This window comes from Tachyglossus aculeatus, chromosome 9 (assembly GCF_015852505.1).
Source record: "Tachyglossus aculeatus isolate mTacAcu1 chromosome 9, mTacAcu1.pri, whole genome shotgun sequence".
NCBI lineage: Eukaryota > Metazoa > Chordata > Mammalia > Monotremata > Tachyglossidae > Tachyglossus > Tachyglossus aculeatus.
In genome coordinates this window covers 37,483,480-37,500,737 of record NC_052074.1, presented here as the reverse complement: position 1 = coordinate 37,500,737, position 17,258 = coordinate 37,483,480, and the positions used below count along the sequence as shown (strand labels likewise).

General features: G+C 49.9%; 1 protein-coding gene across 1 annotated transcript in view; it reads left to right on the top strand.

Annotated features, from left to right (window-relative positions):
- Positions 1-17,258, top strand: part of LRP1B (LDL receptor related protein 1B) — a 564,327-nt gene that overhangs the window by 504,237 nt on the left and 42,832 nt on the right. The window contains exons 68-77 of the mRNA XM_038750885.1: positions 696-802; positions 1,631-1,763; positions 3,196-3,318; positions 4,186-4,311; positions 4,621-4,758; positions 6,893-7,027; positions 9,459-9,578; positions 10,834-11,075; positions 12,816-13,039; positions 13,891-13,997. Coding sequence (XP_038606813.1) covers positions 696-802; positions 1,631-1,763; positions 3,196-3,318; positions 4,186-4,311; positions 4,621-4,758; positions 6,893-7,027; positions 9,459-9,578; positions 10,834-11,075; positions 12,816-13,039; positions 13,891-13,997 — 1,455 coding nt within the window. The remainder of the gene's footprint in view (positions 1-695; positions 803-1,630; positions 1,764-3,195; positions 3,319-4,185; positions 4,312-4,620; positions 4,759-6,892; positions 7,028-9,458; positions 9,579-10,833; positions 11,076-12,815; positions 13,040-13,890; positions 13,998-17,258) is intronic.

Below are 17,258 nucleotides of genomic sequence, written 5' to 3'. Positions count from 1 at the left end.
CCCAAGCACTTAGTACAGTGCTCTGCCCACAGTAAGCACTCAATAACTATGATTGATGGACTGAGAGGGAAAGAGGAGAGTTCATACCACAGGCCTAGAGTTGGATTGCTCCTGTTGGGAAAATAACCAGAGTAGCATTCACCTTGGGGTGGTTGGCCCTCCTGCCAGTTTTCTGAGTTAAGCAGAGACCCACTGTGGTCTTAGAAGTGTGTTGATGTGATAAGCCAGCCCACGTACCACCCTCTGGAAACCCTCCGATTCCCCTTTCCCAGCCCAGTATTTCTTCCAATTACATTTTAACGCCAACTCTCTCTTTCCATAGTATGACATACTCAACTCCTAAATTTCCAGCACAAAAACAATAGGTCAGGGCAGCCTGTCCGAGACCAGGGAGCTGATTTCTTCTGTTGAAATCTTAATAAGCCCATTATTATATTTCAATTAAGTTGTCATTTCTTTTTAAAGTACCTCTGAAATGAGTTTTTAGGACCAAACACTGAATGATGCTGGAAGGGAAGTGACAGGGACTACGTGGCGATGGTGTGAGGTTTATGGAAGTTTTCACCTGTAAGGGGCTTGGGCTATTCCTGTAACTAAGTGTGATTGTCCCCAGAGCCATTGAGAGCAATGGGGCCGGGGTGTGGAGCAGGTGGGGTGAGTCCACGGCCAATGGCTGTGTTTCCCTCCCTGTCCAGCCTCTCCGACCTGCTCTTCCAGTGAATACGTCTGTGCTGGGGGAGCCTGCATCCCAGCCTCCCTGAGGTGCAATGGAGACGCTGACTGTGTCGACGGTTCAGATGAGGTAAATGGTGCAGGCTCCCGTCCACGCCTACCCCTGTCCAGGCCCTGACCTCAGAGAGGGAGAGATGGCCACTATCCCGGCCAACACGACAGCAGAGCGGGTAGCGAGCCAGCATGATCTGATGGATGGTGCCCGGGGCTGGGAATCAGAAGGCCCAGTTCCAAGTCCTAACTGTCACTAACCTGCTGTGTGACCCTGGGCAAATCACTTAACCGCTCTGGGTCTCAGTGAGGAAGTTGAGGATAAGTTAGGTATCCTCTCCCTCCCTCTCAGACTATCAGAAGCAGCGTGGCTCAGTAGGAAGAGCACGGGCTTTGGAGTCAGTGGTCAGGGATTCAAATCCCGGCTCCGCCAATTGTCAGCTGTGTGACTTTGGGCAAATCACTTAACTTCTCAGGGCCTCAGTTACCTCATCTGTAAAATGGGGATTGACTGTGAGCCCCCGTGCGACAACCTGATCACCTTGTAACCTCCCCAGCGCTTAGAACAGTGCTTTGCACATAGTAAGTGCTTAATAAATGCCATCATTATTATTATTATTGTCAGGGACCAATCTGATCTGCCAGCTCTGTATCTCCCCTGCACAGTGCTCAGCATAGGATTGGGCCCCTGGTGAGTGTTCAGTGACAAGCACCAGGGTACTGCCAGTATTGCCCCATGGCCTGTTGCCACATAACAAGTTGGGAGTCCACGTGCCGAGTCTGCCCCTCCCTGACTCATGCAGAGCCTGCTGGTGGCCAAAGTCAGGCCAATGGGGTCCCGGGAGGGGGATCCCATAGGGAGGCCCGCCTCCGGGATGCAACCCGGGGTTAACCCCGTGTCCGACAGGTGGGCTGCGTAGCGGGCTGCAGCGAAGACCAGTTTGGGTGCAGAAACCAGGCCGGCTGCATCCCTGTCCGCTGGCTCTGTGACGGGGTCCAGGACTGTGTGGACGGCAGTGATGAAGGAAACTGTGCCAGGGGTGAGTGGTGCTGGGTCAGGGAGCAGGTCTGTACCTCAAGGGTTCGGGAGGGGGTCTCCATTCTGATGCATTTCCTTGCCCTCAGGTGTATGTACCAGGGGATGGCCCCACAGTTCAGGCAGACAGAAGGGGAACGTGCCTCAGTATCGCTTCAACAGCCTTAACAGCTATTTCGGCCTCACCATCGATAAAGTGTACTGAGCACTTATTCTGTACAGAGCACTGTACTAGGTGCCTGCAGTCTGCAGGGCACTGTCCTGTGTGCCTCCTGGGTGCAGAAGGATGTTCTAGGAGCCAGCTGTAAGTTGAACATTGAACTAGGCCCTTGCTGTATAGACAGAGCACTGTACTGTGTGCCTACTGTGCAGAGCACTGTACTGGGCACCGACAGTGGGCAGAGAGCTACACTGGACACCTACTGGGTAATGAACACTGTCCTAAGCACTGACTGAGTGTAGAGCACTGTATTGGCTATGTATTGTGGATCCTGGGTCAGTGGACCATGGATCCAACTGGTAATGAGAGTTCTCATTATCAATACCAAGCCTAGCATCACCACAGGGGGCAGATCAATGTGCTGGACATCACGGTCCAGTCAGCCTTTGTTAGAGATATGGAGCCCCTGTCCTGAAGGAGTTAACAATCTGAGATTGACAATAGGTTCTGTTATTCCTATTGGAAATCCTCAGTTGTTCGCTCTATACTGTCGTACACAGGCTGGTCTGGCTTGGTCAAGACCCCAGGCTAGACCTAAGAGAAATCAAACTGAAGGACTCCTGAAGACTTATGCCCCACCTGAGCATGCCACTATCGGCCCGCAGCTAGAAATTTTTCACTTCCAGATACCCACCCTGAAGTTATCTATGTCTCATCTTTGGGATGCTGGGAAGCATCAGAAAGGAGTGGAGAAATATTCCAGGTCAAGGGATTTGGGTGCCTCGAGGAAGTTAATTTTTGAACCTGTCTGTAAGGCTGGGGTAGAATAAACAGGCATCCAGAATCGAGATCAGGATTCCAAGCCAACAGGGGAAACTCTTGCTTTCCCCTCGAGAGTTTAGTACAGCGTACTACACCAAAGGGTGTTCAATAAATGCTGCCGCTACTCTGCCTTCTCAGGGTCTCCTCAGTTTTTTTTCCTGTTCAGTGTCTGTAAAAATCTAGGGAAGTCTCTTATGGCAGGCTTATTTAGGTTAAGGCACTATAGTTGCTATTGGTTCAAAAACTCCTCCGAGGCAGAAGCTCCATTCCCACGTACCCAGTACAGTGCCTGGGACACAGTAGGGGTTCAGTAAATACTAGAATCGATTGATTGTTCTTTCATATGCAAGAAACTGGGTGAATGAGGGAAGATCAAAAAAGAGCATCCAAAACCAAAATCCACAGGAAATGGTGGGACCCCAAGATGAGGGGGCCTCTCTTGTCTCTATCAAAGGTGGAGACATATGTCGAGCGGATGAGTTCCTTTGCAATAATTCCCTCTGCAAACTACGCTCCTGGGTATGTGATGGGGAAGACGACTGCGGAGATAACTCTGACGAAGCCCCTGAGATGTGTGGTACGGTATCTGGTCTTTGTGGTGCAGGGTCCTCTTCCGGGATGTGTTGAAATGGGGAGGCTACTGCCTCCTCTTTATCCTCCTTCCCTTCCTTCTCCTCCTCCCCCTCCTTTTGCTCCTCATCCCTCCAGCTTGGTCTCAGGGGTGCATTGCTGTTGAGATGGCCAAACTGTTGGCCCGAGGAGGTGGGGAGTTTGGGGAATTTTGGTTGGGGATTCTGTGAGCAGAGTAGGTGCTGGGCCTTAGTCCACCCCCATCCTCAGGGAGTGGGAGCCCTGAGCAGACCACCAGCATTCCTCAGAGCCATCACTGATGGAGTCTTGTCTGGTGAGCCTGGTGTGGGGAGAGGGAGAGAGAGGAGGGTGGTCCTCTGGCCTTCCGAGGCCACCGGGTCCTTCGGCCCCGGACACGGTGAACTAGATCCAAAGGGAAGCAGGCAGAGGTATTCCAAACCAGGGCAGAGATTGAGCCCCAGTGATCTCTGTTCAAATGCTGGATGGGGGCAGGCCACGAACTGGAGTTGAAAACCAGGATGCTGCCACACCAGGCCTCCCAAGTTGGTTTTGGAGAGGAAGCTCAGGATCAAAGAGGGAATCCCGTCCCCTGGAACTCTGAGTCATGTGGAGTCCCGGTATGCAGTGCAGACTAAGATGAGCACCTGCTGAGCCCTCTCTAGCCTTCACATTGCTGCCCAAATGCTCGCAAAGAGCCAGAACAGCCAGGGTCAGTCTAGGGAGTTCTGACCCAGCCAGTTGCCTCCGCTGGTGGCAGCGTGAGAGATGGCGAAGGAAGGCAGACGAGAGAGAGCAGAGCCCCTTGCCTTCGGACGGGGCCCGTGAAGACCCCTCCACTCTTCCTCTTCTGCAGCACGGTTTCTGTGTCCCCCCTCACGGCCCCACCGCTGCCGTCACAGCCACGTGTGCCTGAGCCTGGAGCAGCTGTGCAATGAGGTAGACGACTGCGGAGATAACTCGGACGAAGACCTTTGCGGGGGTAGGTGGCTGTGGCCCTCAGAAGTTAAAGATCATCATGGTACCCTGGGCTGGGATTTCAGACGGAGCCCCAGAGAAAATAGTGCTGGCTGGGTGGCCCTACTCTACTGGAGGGAAAGGCTCAGAAGATCATGGGACTCATTTAATGGCACTGTGAGGCCTCTTGCCCCACATCTAACTGTGGGAATGACCCTTAACCACTTCCTGCCTGAAGCCCCATGGCATGAGAGGCAGGTGTCACCTGGTTGCCATCTGTGCCCCTGGCAGGTGGGGCAGAGACCACCGATGCCATCCCTCTCCTCTCTCGCAGACCAGCTGGTGCGGAGAGTACGGCCATGTACGAAGGAGGAATTCACATGTGGTGATGGGGCCTGCCTCCCCATGGAGCTGCAGTGTGACCGCTTTGAAGACTGCGCAGATGGCTCCGACGAAAGGGCCTGCAGGACAAGTGAGTTGGTCTCACCAGCCTCACCCCTGGCTAGGAGGGAGGAGGGCCCGGGGGCAGGGGAGGGGGCGAATCTCTCCGGCCGCCTGCGAGACGGACCCAGGGTTGAACTGCGGAAGAACCTGACCTTTCCCATGCAGAACCGAGCCTGTTTCTGTGCGCTTGGCTCTCTCTACAGTGGCCGGGCTGCTCTGGAAGTCATTGCTGGAATGATACGTGGCCTGGAGGAAAGAGCATGGGGAATGGGAGTCCCAGGTCTGCCCCGGCCAGCTGCGTGACCTTGGGAAAGTCACACACCCTCTCTGGGCCTCCGTTTTCTCATCCGTAAAGTGAGGGTGATAATATTCATTCATTCATTCATTCATATTTCTTGAGCACTTACTATGTGCAGAACACTGTACTAAGTGCTTGGGAAGTACAAGTTGGCAACATATAGAGACAGTCCCTACCCAACAACAGGCTCACAGTCTAGAAGGGGGAGACAGACAGCAAAACAAAACATGTGGACAGGTGTCAAGTCGTCAGAACAAATAGAATTAAAGAATAATACCTGTTTTGGCCCCCTTCATCCATCATAGGGATGTTGTGGTGGGGATGAGACCACAGAGAATTTGGGAAGAGTTTGGGAAGAGAGCACCCTTTTTCATCTCTTTATTACTCTATTTATTACTTGTACATATTTTTTCTATTTATTTTATTTTGTTAATGTTTTGTTTTGTTCTCTGTCCCCCCGTTCTAGACTGTGAGCCCACTGTTGGGTAGGGACCGTCTCAATATGTTGCCAACTTGTACTTCCCAAGCTCTTAGCACAGTGCTCTGAACACAGTAAGCGCTCAATAAATATGATTGAATGAATGAATGAATCTCTGTGTGCATGTGACATGATGCAGTGGAAGGAAGGGCTCTGATTCCTCTGGGCTGATGGCAATTCTCAGTGTCTGCCTGAGCCTCCAATGGGTCAGGGAACCTTCCCGACTGGAGCAGTGGAAATGGAGACCCCTAAGCCTGATTGGCTGTGACAGTGATCCCCAGACACTCTCCCATCCTCTGTCCTTGCCACCACCCCTCTCCCTCCCCATCAGCTTTCATCCATCCCTTCATGGCAGGCATGAAGCAATGGTCAGCTGCCCAGAAGGGTGTGGGCCCTGAGGAGGACCTCCCTCCCTGCATTTTCTGCTCTAGTGAGACCTGCTTGTCCATAGCCTTCTTGTTACCACAGAAGTCATTTCTGCTCTAGAGCATTTGTCCACTGCAGGGGTTGGGTAGAACATGGTAGAAGGATTGGATCCCAGTCTTCCAGTCTTCCTAAGAGCACAGGAAGAAGCGGATGTGCACAGCGGGTGGCATCAGGCAAGGCGGAAAGCTGCTGGACCCCCCAGCCTTGGCCTCCGTCTCGCTGCGTGGTGCCACTAGGACTCTCTGGTTCTCTCAGTTTTACCACCTTCACCCTGTTTAACAGTAAAATGGCAATGCGTGGTGAGAGTCTAAAACGTTCAAGCAGTGGCAGCCAAGCAACAGCGTGGAACTGTGTAGCCACAGCTATCAGTGATGGACCAATTGGTTGATTGGGGTCTTCATTCCACCCCACTGATTACCTGTTCATTTCTGTGAATCACGGTTTTCCCACCGCTTGAGGCCCTTGTGCAACACAGTGCCGGTGCTGAAGCAGAAGTGACTGTGGAGCTGCAGAAATATACTCCACAATGCCGTACTTCTTGTTGCTTTCATTTCTCCCCAGTTGAGCACAAGGGCCAGTCCAGGCTGGCCATTTCCCGCCGGGCTTTCCGTTCAGGCCAGCGACCTAATTTTTGAAGTCTGCCACTAGTGGTGCATTCAGCTCCTCAGCCCCTGCCACCTTACCCCAGAGGTGGCCCAGCAGTGATTGTGGGTGGGGGACAAGGCTGCCGACTTGCCTGGGGTGCCCAGTGGGTTCCCTGTGACGACAGCGGCCTGTGGCTTGAACACCGATTCCCGGCTCGGCTCGGGCTCTGTCCCCAGAATGCCACAACACGGTTCATTTAGGATGGGACAGAACTGACTTCGGGCTGCCTGAAAGACTAACTTTGTTGGGGGGAAAGATGTGACTGATTTTCAAATTAGAATGATATTAGTTTTTGGGAAATTTTTTCATTCCTAGTTCCCACTGACTATGCCTGTGAAGATAATGTGAACCCATGTGGAGATGGTGCATATTGTAATCAAACCAAAACATCTGTTTTCTGTCGTTGCAAGCCCGGATTTCAGAGAAACATGACAAATAGACAGTGCGAAGGTACAGTATATTTCTAAAACAGCTTTCCCATAAATCTAGAAAGATTCTCTCTGCTGCCGCACTCCACGATGGCCCCAGGGAATCCATTTCCCCAAGCCCCTTGTGTAGGAAGGGAGGGTGGCATTATTAACAGTGACTGCCCTAGGCAGCTGTAACCTTTCCCTGACTAAGCCCTTCCTCTGGCACAGTCAGACCTGTAGGAATTTCAGGATGTTTCTTTATGGTTACGGTTTTGAAATGCAAATTAAGACATGGCAATTCTAGGAAATATTAGACTCATTAGTGAGCTGTTAGGTTCTTTACCCGACCCTCTGGAATTGCAATATTTTGCAAGACTACCCTGACTTTTGAAACATCTTGAGTGGCTATGTTTTGGCTTGGTGACTCGGGCCAAACTTTTGAGAATTAATAATCGCGTTTCTCAGTCAGAGAAGGAATCTAAAATGATCTTTATCCACCTCCTTCTTGCCTTGATGAGTCCCCTGAGCTTGGAGGCCAGGAAACCAATTGATATGGAAATGACTTCCGTGTGAAATGACTGGGCAAAACATGAATCATCACAACTCAATGCTTTTTGTGAAACCCACAAAATGTACCAGCAACCTAAATCGGAGAATGAGGAACATAAGTATCCTTATGTTTTGACAAAAGAGAGTAGCTAGCAGCCACCTTTTATCTGCGGGTAACATTTCTCTTCTGTTTAAAATGAGGAAGAAGAGAAGTTAGACTGGGTAGAAGACAAGGCATACAAGCAAGCTTTAGAAACCCAGCCCAACTTATTTTTCAAATATCCATTGTCTTGCTAGCTGTCTCTGGGTGGAATATACACCTTAATGAGATTTTGGAAATATTTCTTCCTCCTGGACTTGTTGTGGTTCTGCAGAGAATGTTATGCTCAAAAGTTTCTCCATTTCCAATTATATTCCTTGAAATTTACCATCTGGTGAAAGGGAGTTGCCACGGCCATTTCATCTCCTGAAAGAGCTAGTAAAATCTTAGTCTGTGTGGGAAATTCATATTTAAATTGGTTGCAGTGCTTCAAAACCAAAACATAGGTTAGTGCCGCGCTATGCACCAGGTGAGCACTCAATAAATACCACTGATGATGATCGGTATGGGAAGGAGAGGGTAGGCATTTCTGGCCAACCCTCATGTGATCAGGAGCAGGACAAATTTGACTGAGTTGCCCCCATTCCCCACCAATCCCAGCTCCTGATGCCCCAGTGAAATGGGAAGGTCACATCTAGCCAACCGAGAGGGGCCCAGAGACGGCCAAGGTCCGATGAAGAGGTGGGAAAGGCTGAGGTGGTTTCCAGATGGCCCCGTGAGGCAAAGGTTATTAACATCTCAAACAATTTGGGAAACTGTTGGGGCAGCCTGGGACCAAGCCCTGGGACCCAGTGACGTTTTGGGGCCAAGCTTTCTCAAAGCGGGTTCCTGGGTGCTTGCTGTCATTCTCAGAATGGAGGAGAAGGGAGACGGTGGAAGAGGGAGGGAGGGGATCAGGCTGGGCCACTGGAGAAGCAATACCTGCCATGGGGAGTCCTTTGACCCTGCATAACTAGCCATTTTGGGAAAAGTCTTCAACCCCTCCCCCCCCCACGCCCCCCGCCAACTCATGTGATACTCAGGCCTCTGTTTTCCTCTGCTCATGTAGACTTAGGTCACAGGGTTGCCAGGCAAGGTAGAGTGTAAGAGAGAGGTGGCCAGGGGCAGCTGGGACCAAGGGCATAAGTCCATCTGTATCTCCACTGCTGGGTCAGCTATTTCACTGGCCCTTCCAGCCAGGTTCTGTCTCTGACCATGGCAAAGGCGCACTAGGAGGACCAGATGATGGTTGTCCTGCAGGAAATCCAGCCCAGTGCTTAAGGCTGTAACATCTCACACTGTGCCCACAGTGGTTCTCCCCATCACCACCCCCTCTCCATGAATTGATCCAAACCCCGCCTTGAACCTCCCAGTATTTTTGGCTGTCCAATGTTCATGGCAGCTGTACCTTCCACTGGATCAAGGAATGTTTCCTTTTATTTGCTTCAAACCTATCACCGTCCCAACACCAATGGATGACCCCCTCATCCTGTGGGGGTGGGATTTGGTGGAGAGCCTCCCGTGATTGCCTTGTCCACGCTCTCCATGCTTCAGTCCCACCTCCTTACCACACTGTAAGGCCACCGTCTTTACTGTCTGTCCCCATCCAGAAACGTCTTCGTACCTCTTATCTCGGTGGCTCTGCTTCAACTCTGTTTTGTCCAGGGCAAGCCCCATCAGTGAGTAGGGTGGGCTGGTGGTCATTCTGATGAGCAGGGTGTGGATGTCGAGTTGGAGGAAAAGAAGATTTGCTCTCTGTTCTGAGCTCTGGGGTCTGAAATGTCATGAAGACATTCCCACCCAGGCGCCTAAAGATGTTATTGTGAGATGTCTTGTTTTCCAGACATTGATGAGTGCTTGGGGTTTGGAACCTGTTCCCATCAGTGTGTTAATGTGAAAGGGTCCTACAAATGTGTGTGTGACCAAAATTACCAGGAGCAAAATCACACCTGCAGAGCAAAAGGTAAAAGTTATAAAAGTTATAAAAATATTACATATTATGAGTTATTTGAATTAATATCTGTCTTCCCCTCTAGACTTTAAGCTCATTGTGAACAGGGACTGTGTCTACCAACTCTGTTGTACTGGACTCTCCCAAGCACTTAAAACAGTGTTCTCAACAGTGTGGTTAGTGGATAAACTACAGGCCTGGAAATCAGAAGGATCTAGGTTCTAATCCGGGTTCCACCACTAGTCAATCAATCAATCAATCGACTTTATTGAGCACTTACTGTGTGCAGAGCACTGTACTAAGCACTTGGGAAGTACAAGTTGGCGACATATAGAGACAGTCCCTACCCAACAGTGGGCTCACAGTCTAAAAGGGGGAGATGGAGAACAAAACCAAACATACTAACAAAATAAAATAAATAGAATAGATATGTACAAGTAAAATAAATAAATAAATAGAGTAATAAATATGTACAACCATGTACACATATATACAGGACATATATATAGTCTGCTATGTGACCGTGGGCAACTCACCTCTCATCTCTGTGCCTCAGTTACCTCATCTGAAAATTGAGGATTAAGACTGTGAGCTCCATGTGGGACACCAACTGTGTCTGACCTGATTGCCTTGACTTTACCCCAGTGCCTAGTACAGTGCCTGGCACGTAGTTAGTACTTAACAAATACCATTAAAAAATGGAAGCTCTCAATCAATACTATTGATTGATTAATAAAGAGTCACGGTTACACCACTGCCATTTCGAGTTAATCTTCAATGTGGAAGCATTAGGGGAAGTGTCTCCTTTGGCAAAGAGGATTTTGAGCTATTGACTCTTACTTGTATTCCTAAAGTCCATGTGCTTTCTTTACCAATTAATGAGTGCCCTTTTGTACAATGAATTTACAGTCTAGCGAGGGAGACAGACATGAATATAAATGAATAAATAAATTGTCGATTTGCTCATAAGTGCTGTGGGGCTGAAGGAGGGGGGAATAAAGGGTGCAAATGCAAGTGTTCGGACACTGCAGAAGGGAGTGGGAGAAGAGGAAATGAGGGCTTAGTAGGGGAAGGACTCTAAAAGCCTCTGGAGTCTCTTGGGATTCGGGATCCTAAGTCTAAAAGATCCTAAAATAGCCAGACATGCCTTGCCAAAGTTCCATGTCAGCATGAGAGTACAAAATCATTTGAAAAAAAATGAACAGTGACTGCTTTGACATTCGTTGAAATTGACTTTATTTTTGTATTTCGTTATAATAATCTCCAGGCTCTGAAGATCAAGTTCTCTACATTGCTAATGACACTGATATCCTGGGTTTTATATATCCATTCAACTACAGTGGCGATCATCACCAAATTTCTCATATTGAACATAATTCAAGGATAACAGGGATGGATGTGTATTATCAAAGGGATATGATTATTTGGAGTACTCAGTTTAACCCAGGAGGGATTTTCTACAAAAGGCTCCCCGGTGGAGAGAGCGGACGGACCGCCAGTGGTTTGATCGTAAGTAAAACACGCTTCCCCTCACCACACACACACGCACACACACACACACACACACACACTCTCTCTCTCTCTCTCTCTCTCTCTCTCTCTCTCTTTCTCATCAGAATCAATATAAAACGGTTCTGTCCCCATAGTTCCATGCAGACGTTATTATACATCACCAACCCAAAGCCATTGTTTTGGCCAATGGGCGGAGCTCTTCTCTTTGCTGGGGATGGGACAGAAAGACTCTTCTCTGGCATTGAGGAAAGATGACAGTAGAAGGGCTCTGGGCTCGAAGCTTCGGACCAGTCTTTGCAGGATTGAGGATGGCAAATAAGGACAGCTATAAATATTCATGAGGGCGGACATTCTCTGCGCACGGCTAACCTGCAGGACAGGTCCCCCCAGCTTGCGAGCCGGAAATGTTCTTGGCTTTACTGAAAACAGCCTCCATTATTTATGGCGTTGTTTTCCAAAGCCTCCTTCGGTGAAATCAAAGGTATATTTGGAGAGCCTTCAAACCACGAGAAGCCTGGGGGTTTTCTCTTCATTTACTCGGAATATGGCAGAATGAAAATGAAACACCCTTTGCCACTTCTCCTCTGTTGTGAGAAGAGCACTGATAATGAGTAAACAGAGCAGGAAAAGCCAGAAAAAATCAAGCGAAGTACAAGAACTTTCTATCCTTTCCCCACTATCTTCCTCTGCCTCCTTCTCCCTTTCGCTCTTCTCCCCCTCCTCCTTCCTCGGCAGTTTCTTCTCCCCTTGAATATCTTGGCGAAGCCTTTAGGATTTTCTCTGATTGGCGCTGGTGTCAGTAAGGACTGGAGACCTCCCCCCCAACCAACTCCTCGAGGCAGTGCAGTCAGCCATCCTTCAGGCTCCAAGATGGGACAGCTGATATCAGACAGGCCGAAGTGTGGCTGACTCACCCTCCTGCCCCATGTGCCCGAGGGGACACAGATCCCAAATTCTTGGGTGCAAATGCTCCAGTCCCTGGGTCTGAGCCTGCCTCTCAATGTCCAGATCTCTGCAAAGCCTTTGTGAAAGACAGTGCCCCCTTTTCTCCCCACCGACCCCATCACCCAACTCCAGCCTGGAGGTGAATGGATGAATGAATGAATGAATGAATGAAGCTTGACACGGGGGGAGAGGGGGAGCCTAGCGATTCCTCCAGCACCATGATGGTGGGTGTGGTCAAAGACAGACACCGGGGCTGGGAGGACCATCACTGGATAGTGGAATCCGGAAGCAGCGTGTCCTACTGGAAAGAGCCCGAGCCTGGAAGTCAGAGGACTCCAATTCTAATCCCTGCTCTGCCACTTGTCTGTTCTATGATCTTGGGCAAATCACTTCACTTCTCTGTACCTCAGTTACCTCATCTGTAAAATGGAGATCAAGACTGTGAGTCTCATACTGGACATGGACTGTGTTCAATTAGATTAGCTTATATCTACCCCAGTGCTTACTAAGGTGCCTGACACATACTAAACGCTTAACAAATACCAAAAAAAAAGCCAATCCTCATGTTCTGAGTAAAAGATGTAACATGGCACACACTAACACACCCACCCACTGTTTCACTCTCCTCGCCCCTCTCTCTCTATATATCTCTCTCTCTCTCTCTCTCACACACACACACTCTCTCTCTCTCTCTCTTTCTCTCTCTCTCTCACTCTTTCACATCCAAAAGGCAGCACCATAAATCTGACTTGGTTTGATATTTTCCCTTCTTTGTGAACCCTCCTCTTCCAGTGCCCGGAATTCAAAAGACCCCGGGACGTTGCCGTGGACTGGGTCGCTGGGAATATCTATTGGACTGACCACTCACGCATGCACTGGTTCCTTTATTATACCACCCACTGGACCAGCCTGAGATACTCCATCAATGTCGGCCAACTGGACGGGCCCAACTGCACCAGGCTCCTCACCAATACAGCAGGCGAGCCCTATGCCATCACTGTGAATCCCCCCAAAGGGTAAGATGGGCAGTTTGAGGGTTCACTGGGGGTGGCACTATGATTCTGTCATTGCAGTTCCCTGGTCAGAACAGGAGGCCACTGGGCCCTGAGGAGAGAGCACGGTCCTGGGAGTGAGGAGATCGGGATTGTAGTCCCAGTTCCACTCCTGGCCTCCCGTGTGACCTGGGCCAAGTTTCTTCGCGTCTCTGAGCCTCAGAGTTCCCATCTGTATAATGGGGTTCAGATCTCTGCTCTCCCTCCCTCTTGGATTGCAAACCCCTTTTGGGATGGGGACTCTGACTTGATTAATCTATATCTATCCCAGTGCTTAGCCCAGTGCTTGGCACATAGTAAATATACTCAATACTCACCAGAACTAACCAACTCTAGACTATAAGCTCCCTCTAAAATGTAAGGTCACTGTGGGCAGGAATTGTGTCTGTTTATTCTTATATTGTACTCTCCCAAGTGCTTAATACAGAGCTCTGCACACAGTAAGTGCTCAATAAATATGATTGACTGACTGAAGTCTCAGGCAGAGTTCCCCACCCAGCATAGAATCGGCAGCGCTTCCCACACAGCCAGAAACTAATGCCCAGGAGCAGAAAATGTCAGGCCATTTGCGGGGGTGCAGCTCCTCTTGAGCCCACCAGCGAACTGCTTGCCACCCTGGAGCAGGGCAGTGGAGGCACTTGAAGGCAGCAGAACAATAACTAAAGAGCTCCTAGTAGAGTGGGTGACCATTTCTTCTAACAAAAGCCTCAGGTGCCCCTGTGCTCAGTACCCTTCCCAGGTCTGTCCGATTGGCGGGCTGTTCAACCATCTGAAAGCACATGCCAGATCTGACGCCCAGCCTCGGCTCTCTGCAGGATGATGTACTGGACAGTGGTGGGGGATCATCCCCACATTGAAGAGGCAGCGATGGATGGCACGTTGAGGAGAGTATTGGTCCAGAAGAATCTCCAAAGACCCACAGGTACGCTGCATCTTGCCAGCAGGGCCGGCCCTGAAATGGAGGGGTTAGGGAGGCCTGGCTGGCTGGGCTGTCAATGGCCACAGTTTCCTGGATTCCACCCACATATGGGAGAAATCTGGTGGAGAGTCAGGAGGGGTGGGAGAAGACTGGTTTACTGATGATTGTACTGATTGGAGAGAGAGGTGGCAGTGGTGGCATTCCCTGGCAAGGCACCTTCCTCCCAGTGCTCTTTCCCATCTCTCCTCCCAATTGCTGCCCCTTCTCTGTTCTTGACCCCCATCACCTCAGCGCAGAACTAGTTAAGCGGAGTAGGGGATCCAGCCCTGGATTTCTCCCGCCATGGTCAACGGTCACCATGGCTGCCACATTGGAGGCGTCGGGGAACCACTGACCCCAGATGGCCTGGTTCAATTCTCTGGAGTGTGGCATAGTAGAGGCTCTTGGGTAATAAGCAGTCATGCCCCTTAATTTCTCATCGTGACTCTGCAGCCATATTGAGGTATTGCTGGATATTATGGCTCCATCTCATCTGGAGCCTGCCGAGTAGCTGTCCCTGCTAGTTGGCCCCATGGCAAGGGTAAATTGAGTCGTAGTGGGGAGAGAAGAAAGACTCAGGACCCCCACATGGGTCTCAGCAGATGTAACCCTCTCATCCTCCTCCCAACTCCTGCTGAGAATTGCTGAGGGGCGGGGAAGGGGAGACATGTGATTCACATTTACAAAGGGAGAAACTGAGGCCCATCCAAAATCCCGCCTGTGACCAGAGTTGGAATTGGAACCCAACACCTGGGACCACTTGGGACCTCAGCACCTGACTCCTTTCAGGCAGCCAGCTTACCTTAGGGATTTCCCAGACAATCATCCACTTAATTTCCCTGCAATTAATTAGAAAAGCAGTGTGGCTTAGTGGAAAGAGCATGGGTGTGGGAGTCAGAGGACATGGATTCTAATCCCAGCTCCACCATTTGTCTGTTGTGTGATCTTGGACAGTTAACTCTCTGTGCCTCCGTTACCTCATCTGTAAAATGGGAATTGACAGTGAGCCTTATTTGAGATCCAACCTGATCAGCTTGTGTATACCCCAGCCCTTAGAACAGCGCCTGGCACAGAGTAGGCACTTAACCAGTCTCATAAGAAAAAAAATAAATATGGAAATATGGAAAAGGGAGTGGGAAATCTTAATAGGGGGCTTTCCTCTAGATAAATGATTTCAGAGAACTCATTTAAAGTCAAACTGAGCTTCTTGTGTCCAGGGAACAAGTCTACTAACTCTTGTGCTGTACTCTCCCAAGCACTACAGTGCTTTGCATATTGTAAGCACTCAATAAATACCATTGATTGATTCAAGAACAGGGAATTTATGGAAAACAGTCAAGGAAGGCAGTACTGATATCAAGCAGCAGTCAATCAATTCCATTGATGGCATTTATTGAGCTCTAGGTATGTGCAGAGCACTGTTCTAAGAGCTTGGGAGAATACAATCCAATAAAATTGGTCAACACTACTCCTGCCCACAAGGACCTGACAGTCTAGAAGGATGTTCATCAGTTTGCAGTTGTGCTACTACCCAAGGTCATATTTTTTGGAATCAGGATGGCCTAGAGTAGAGCAATGGGGGTGGCTATGGTGGCAGCTGCTCTGGTTGCTACTAGAGAAGAACTGTCCTATTCTTCCTCAGTCATGGTCACAGCAGCCCTGTAGCCTGGCCAACATTAGCATCACGGTGTCTATTGGCCTTTTGGTGCCCAAATGGAGGCTCCCCTCATTCAGTGTAGCAGGAGGAAGGACCAATTTGGTCACTGCTGTCACCCACCTCCCCCAACCAGTTGCAGATGTCCAGCTCGGGGCAGGGGGTTGGGGGAAATGAAGGGGATTGGCACCCCCTTCCCACAGTCTGGTCTGGCTGGACAGCAATACCAAGCTGGGGCAGGGGAATGGTGAGCCAGTGGAAGAGTGGGGGGTGAAATTTCTCTTTATGTGTGAGTCTCTCTCTCTTTCTCGCCCTTTCTCCCTCCTGCTCTCTACGTTTCTTCTTTCCCATACCTCATACGGCTCAACTCTGCACTAAATTTCCTGGCAGCCGATCCCCTGTGCGACCAATGTTTCCATACAGCTGGTGCAATGGGCCTTGACACTGCACACTGAGCCCTCCCCTATCATTCCTTGAATGCCATTATCAGCAGACTTGGTGATAGCCACTCTCCATTTGTCTCTGCAGGTTGCTGCTTACTGTGACCCTCTCTGGTAGAGTCAAGACAGATTTACACACATATGGGTTTCCTGTTCCAGTCTCAGATTGAAACTTTCCTCCTACAGACTCAAAATAGGCACAATGGGTTTCATGTACAGTCTCAGTTCAGTGCAGTAAAACAGCCCCACCCCACCTGGCCCTCGTCTTTGGCATTGCTGGCTTCTGTCTGTCTCCTCATGTGGATGGGGTTTGGGATGGAGGTGACAGAGGGGTGGGCCCTGATGACCTCCCAAATCAGGAGCCTGATGGATGTCCTTTTGGCCTTTTGTTCTCAGCACCGGAAAATTCCCCTTCATCCGCAGTTGTAAGTAAGAGCAAAATGGTATTTAATAATGATGGTATTTGTTAAGCACTTACTATATGCCAGGCACTGCACTAAGCAATGGAATGGAGTCAAGCAAATTGAGTTGGATACAGTTCCTGTCCCACATGGGTTGCGCAGTCTAAGTGTCATGCTGTTCCCTGGGTCAGGGAACTTCTGGCCGGAGCTAGGCTGGCCTCCGCCTCAGTCTGGAAACAAGTGAATGAGGATCCTGGCTTGGAGCCCAATACACTCATAGTTCCAGAATGAGCCAAACTCACACAAGTTTAAGTTTCTCGAAAGCCAGGACTGGGTCTTCAACTTCTAATCATAAGCTCCCCAGCAACTGTGTTCAATACAGCACTTGGCACACAGTAGGAGCCCAGTACAGTGCTCTGCACAAAGTAGGCACCCAGTAGAGCCCTCTGCACTCTGGGGCACTCAGTACAGTGCTTTACTTACAGCAGGCAACAAGTAGAGTCGTCCACATACAGGAGGCACCTAGTATGGCATTCTACACATGTTGTTGGTACAGTGCTCTGCAAACATGCCTCCAAATTGCTGCCATGTGGCCCTCCTTCTGGCCATAGCAGTCTGAGGGCTATATAACTCCATGGGAGATGGACCCATGGTTGGAGTGGGAAAAATTAGGCACGTCAAAGAGGATAAGAGGGCAGGAAGGTGAAAACCCCCAGTTTCTCTCCATATC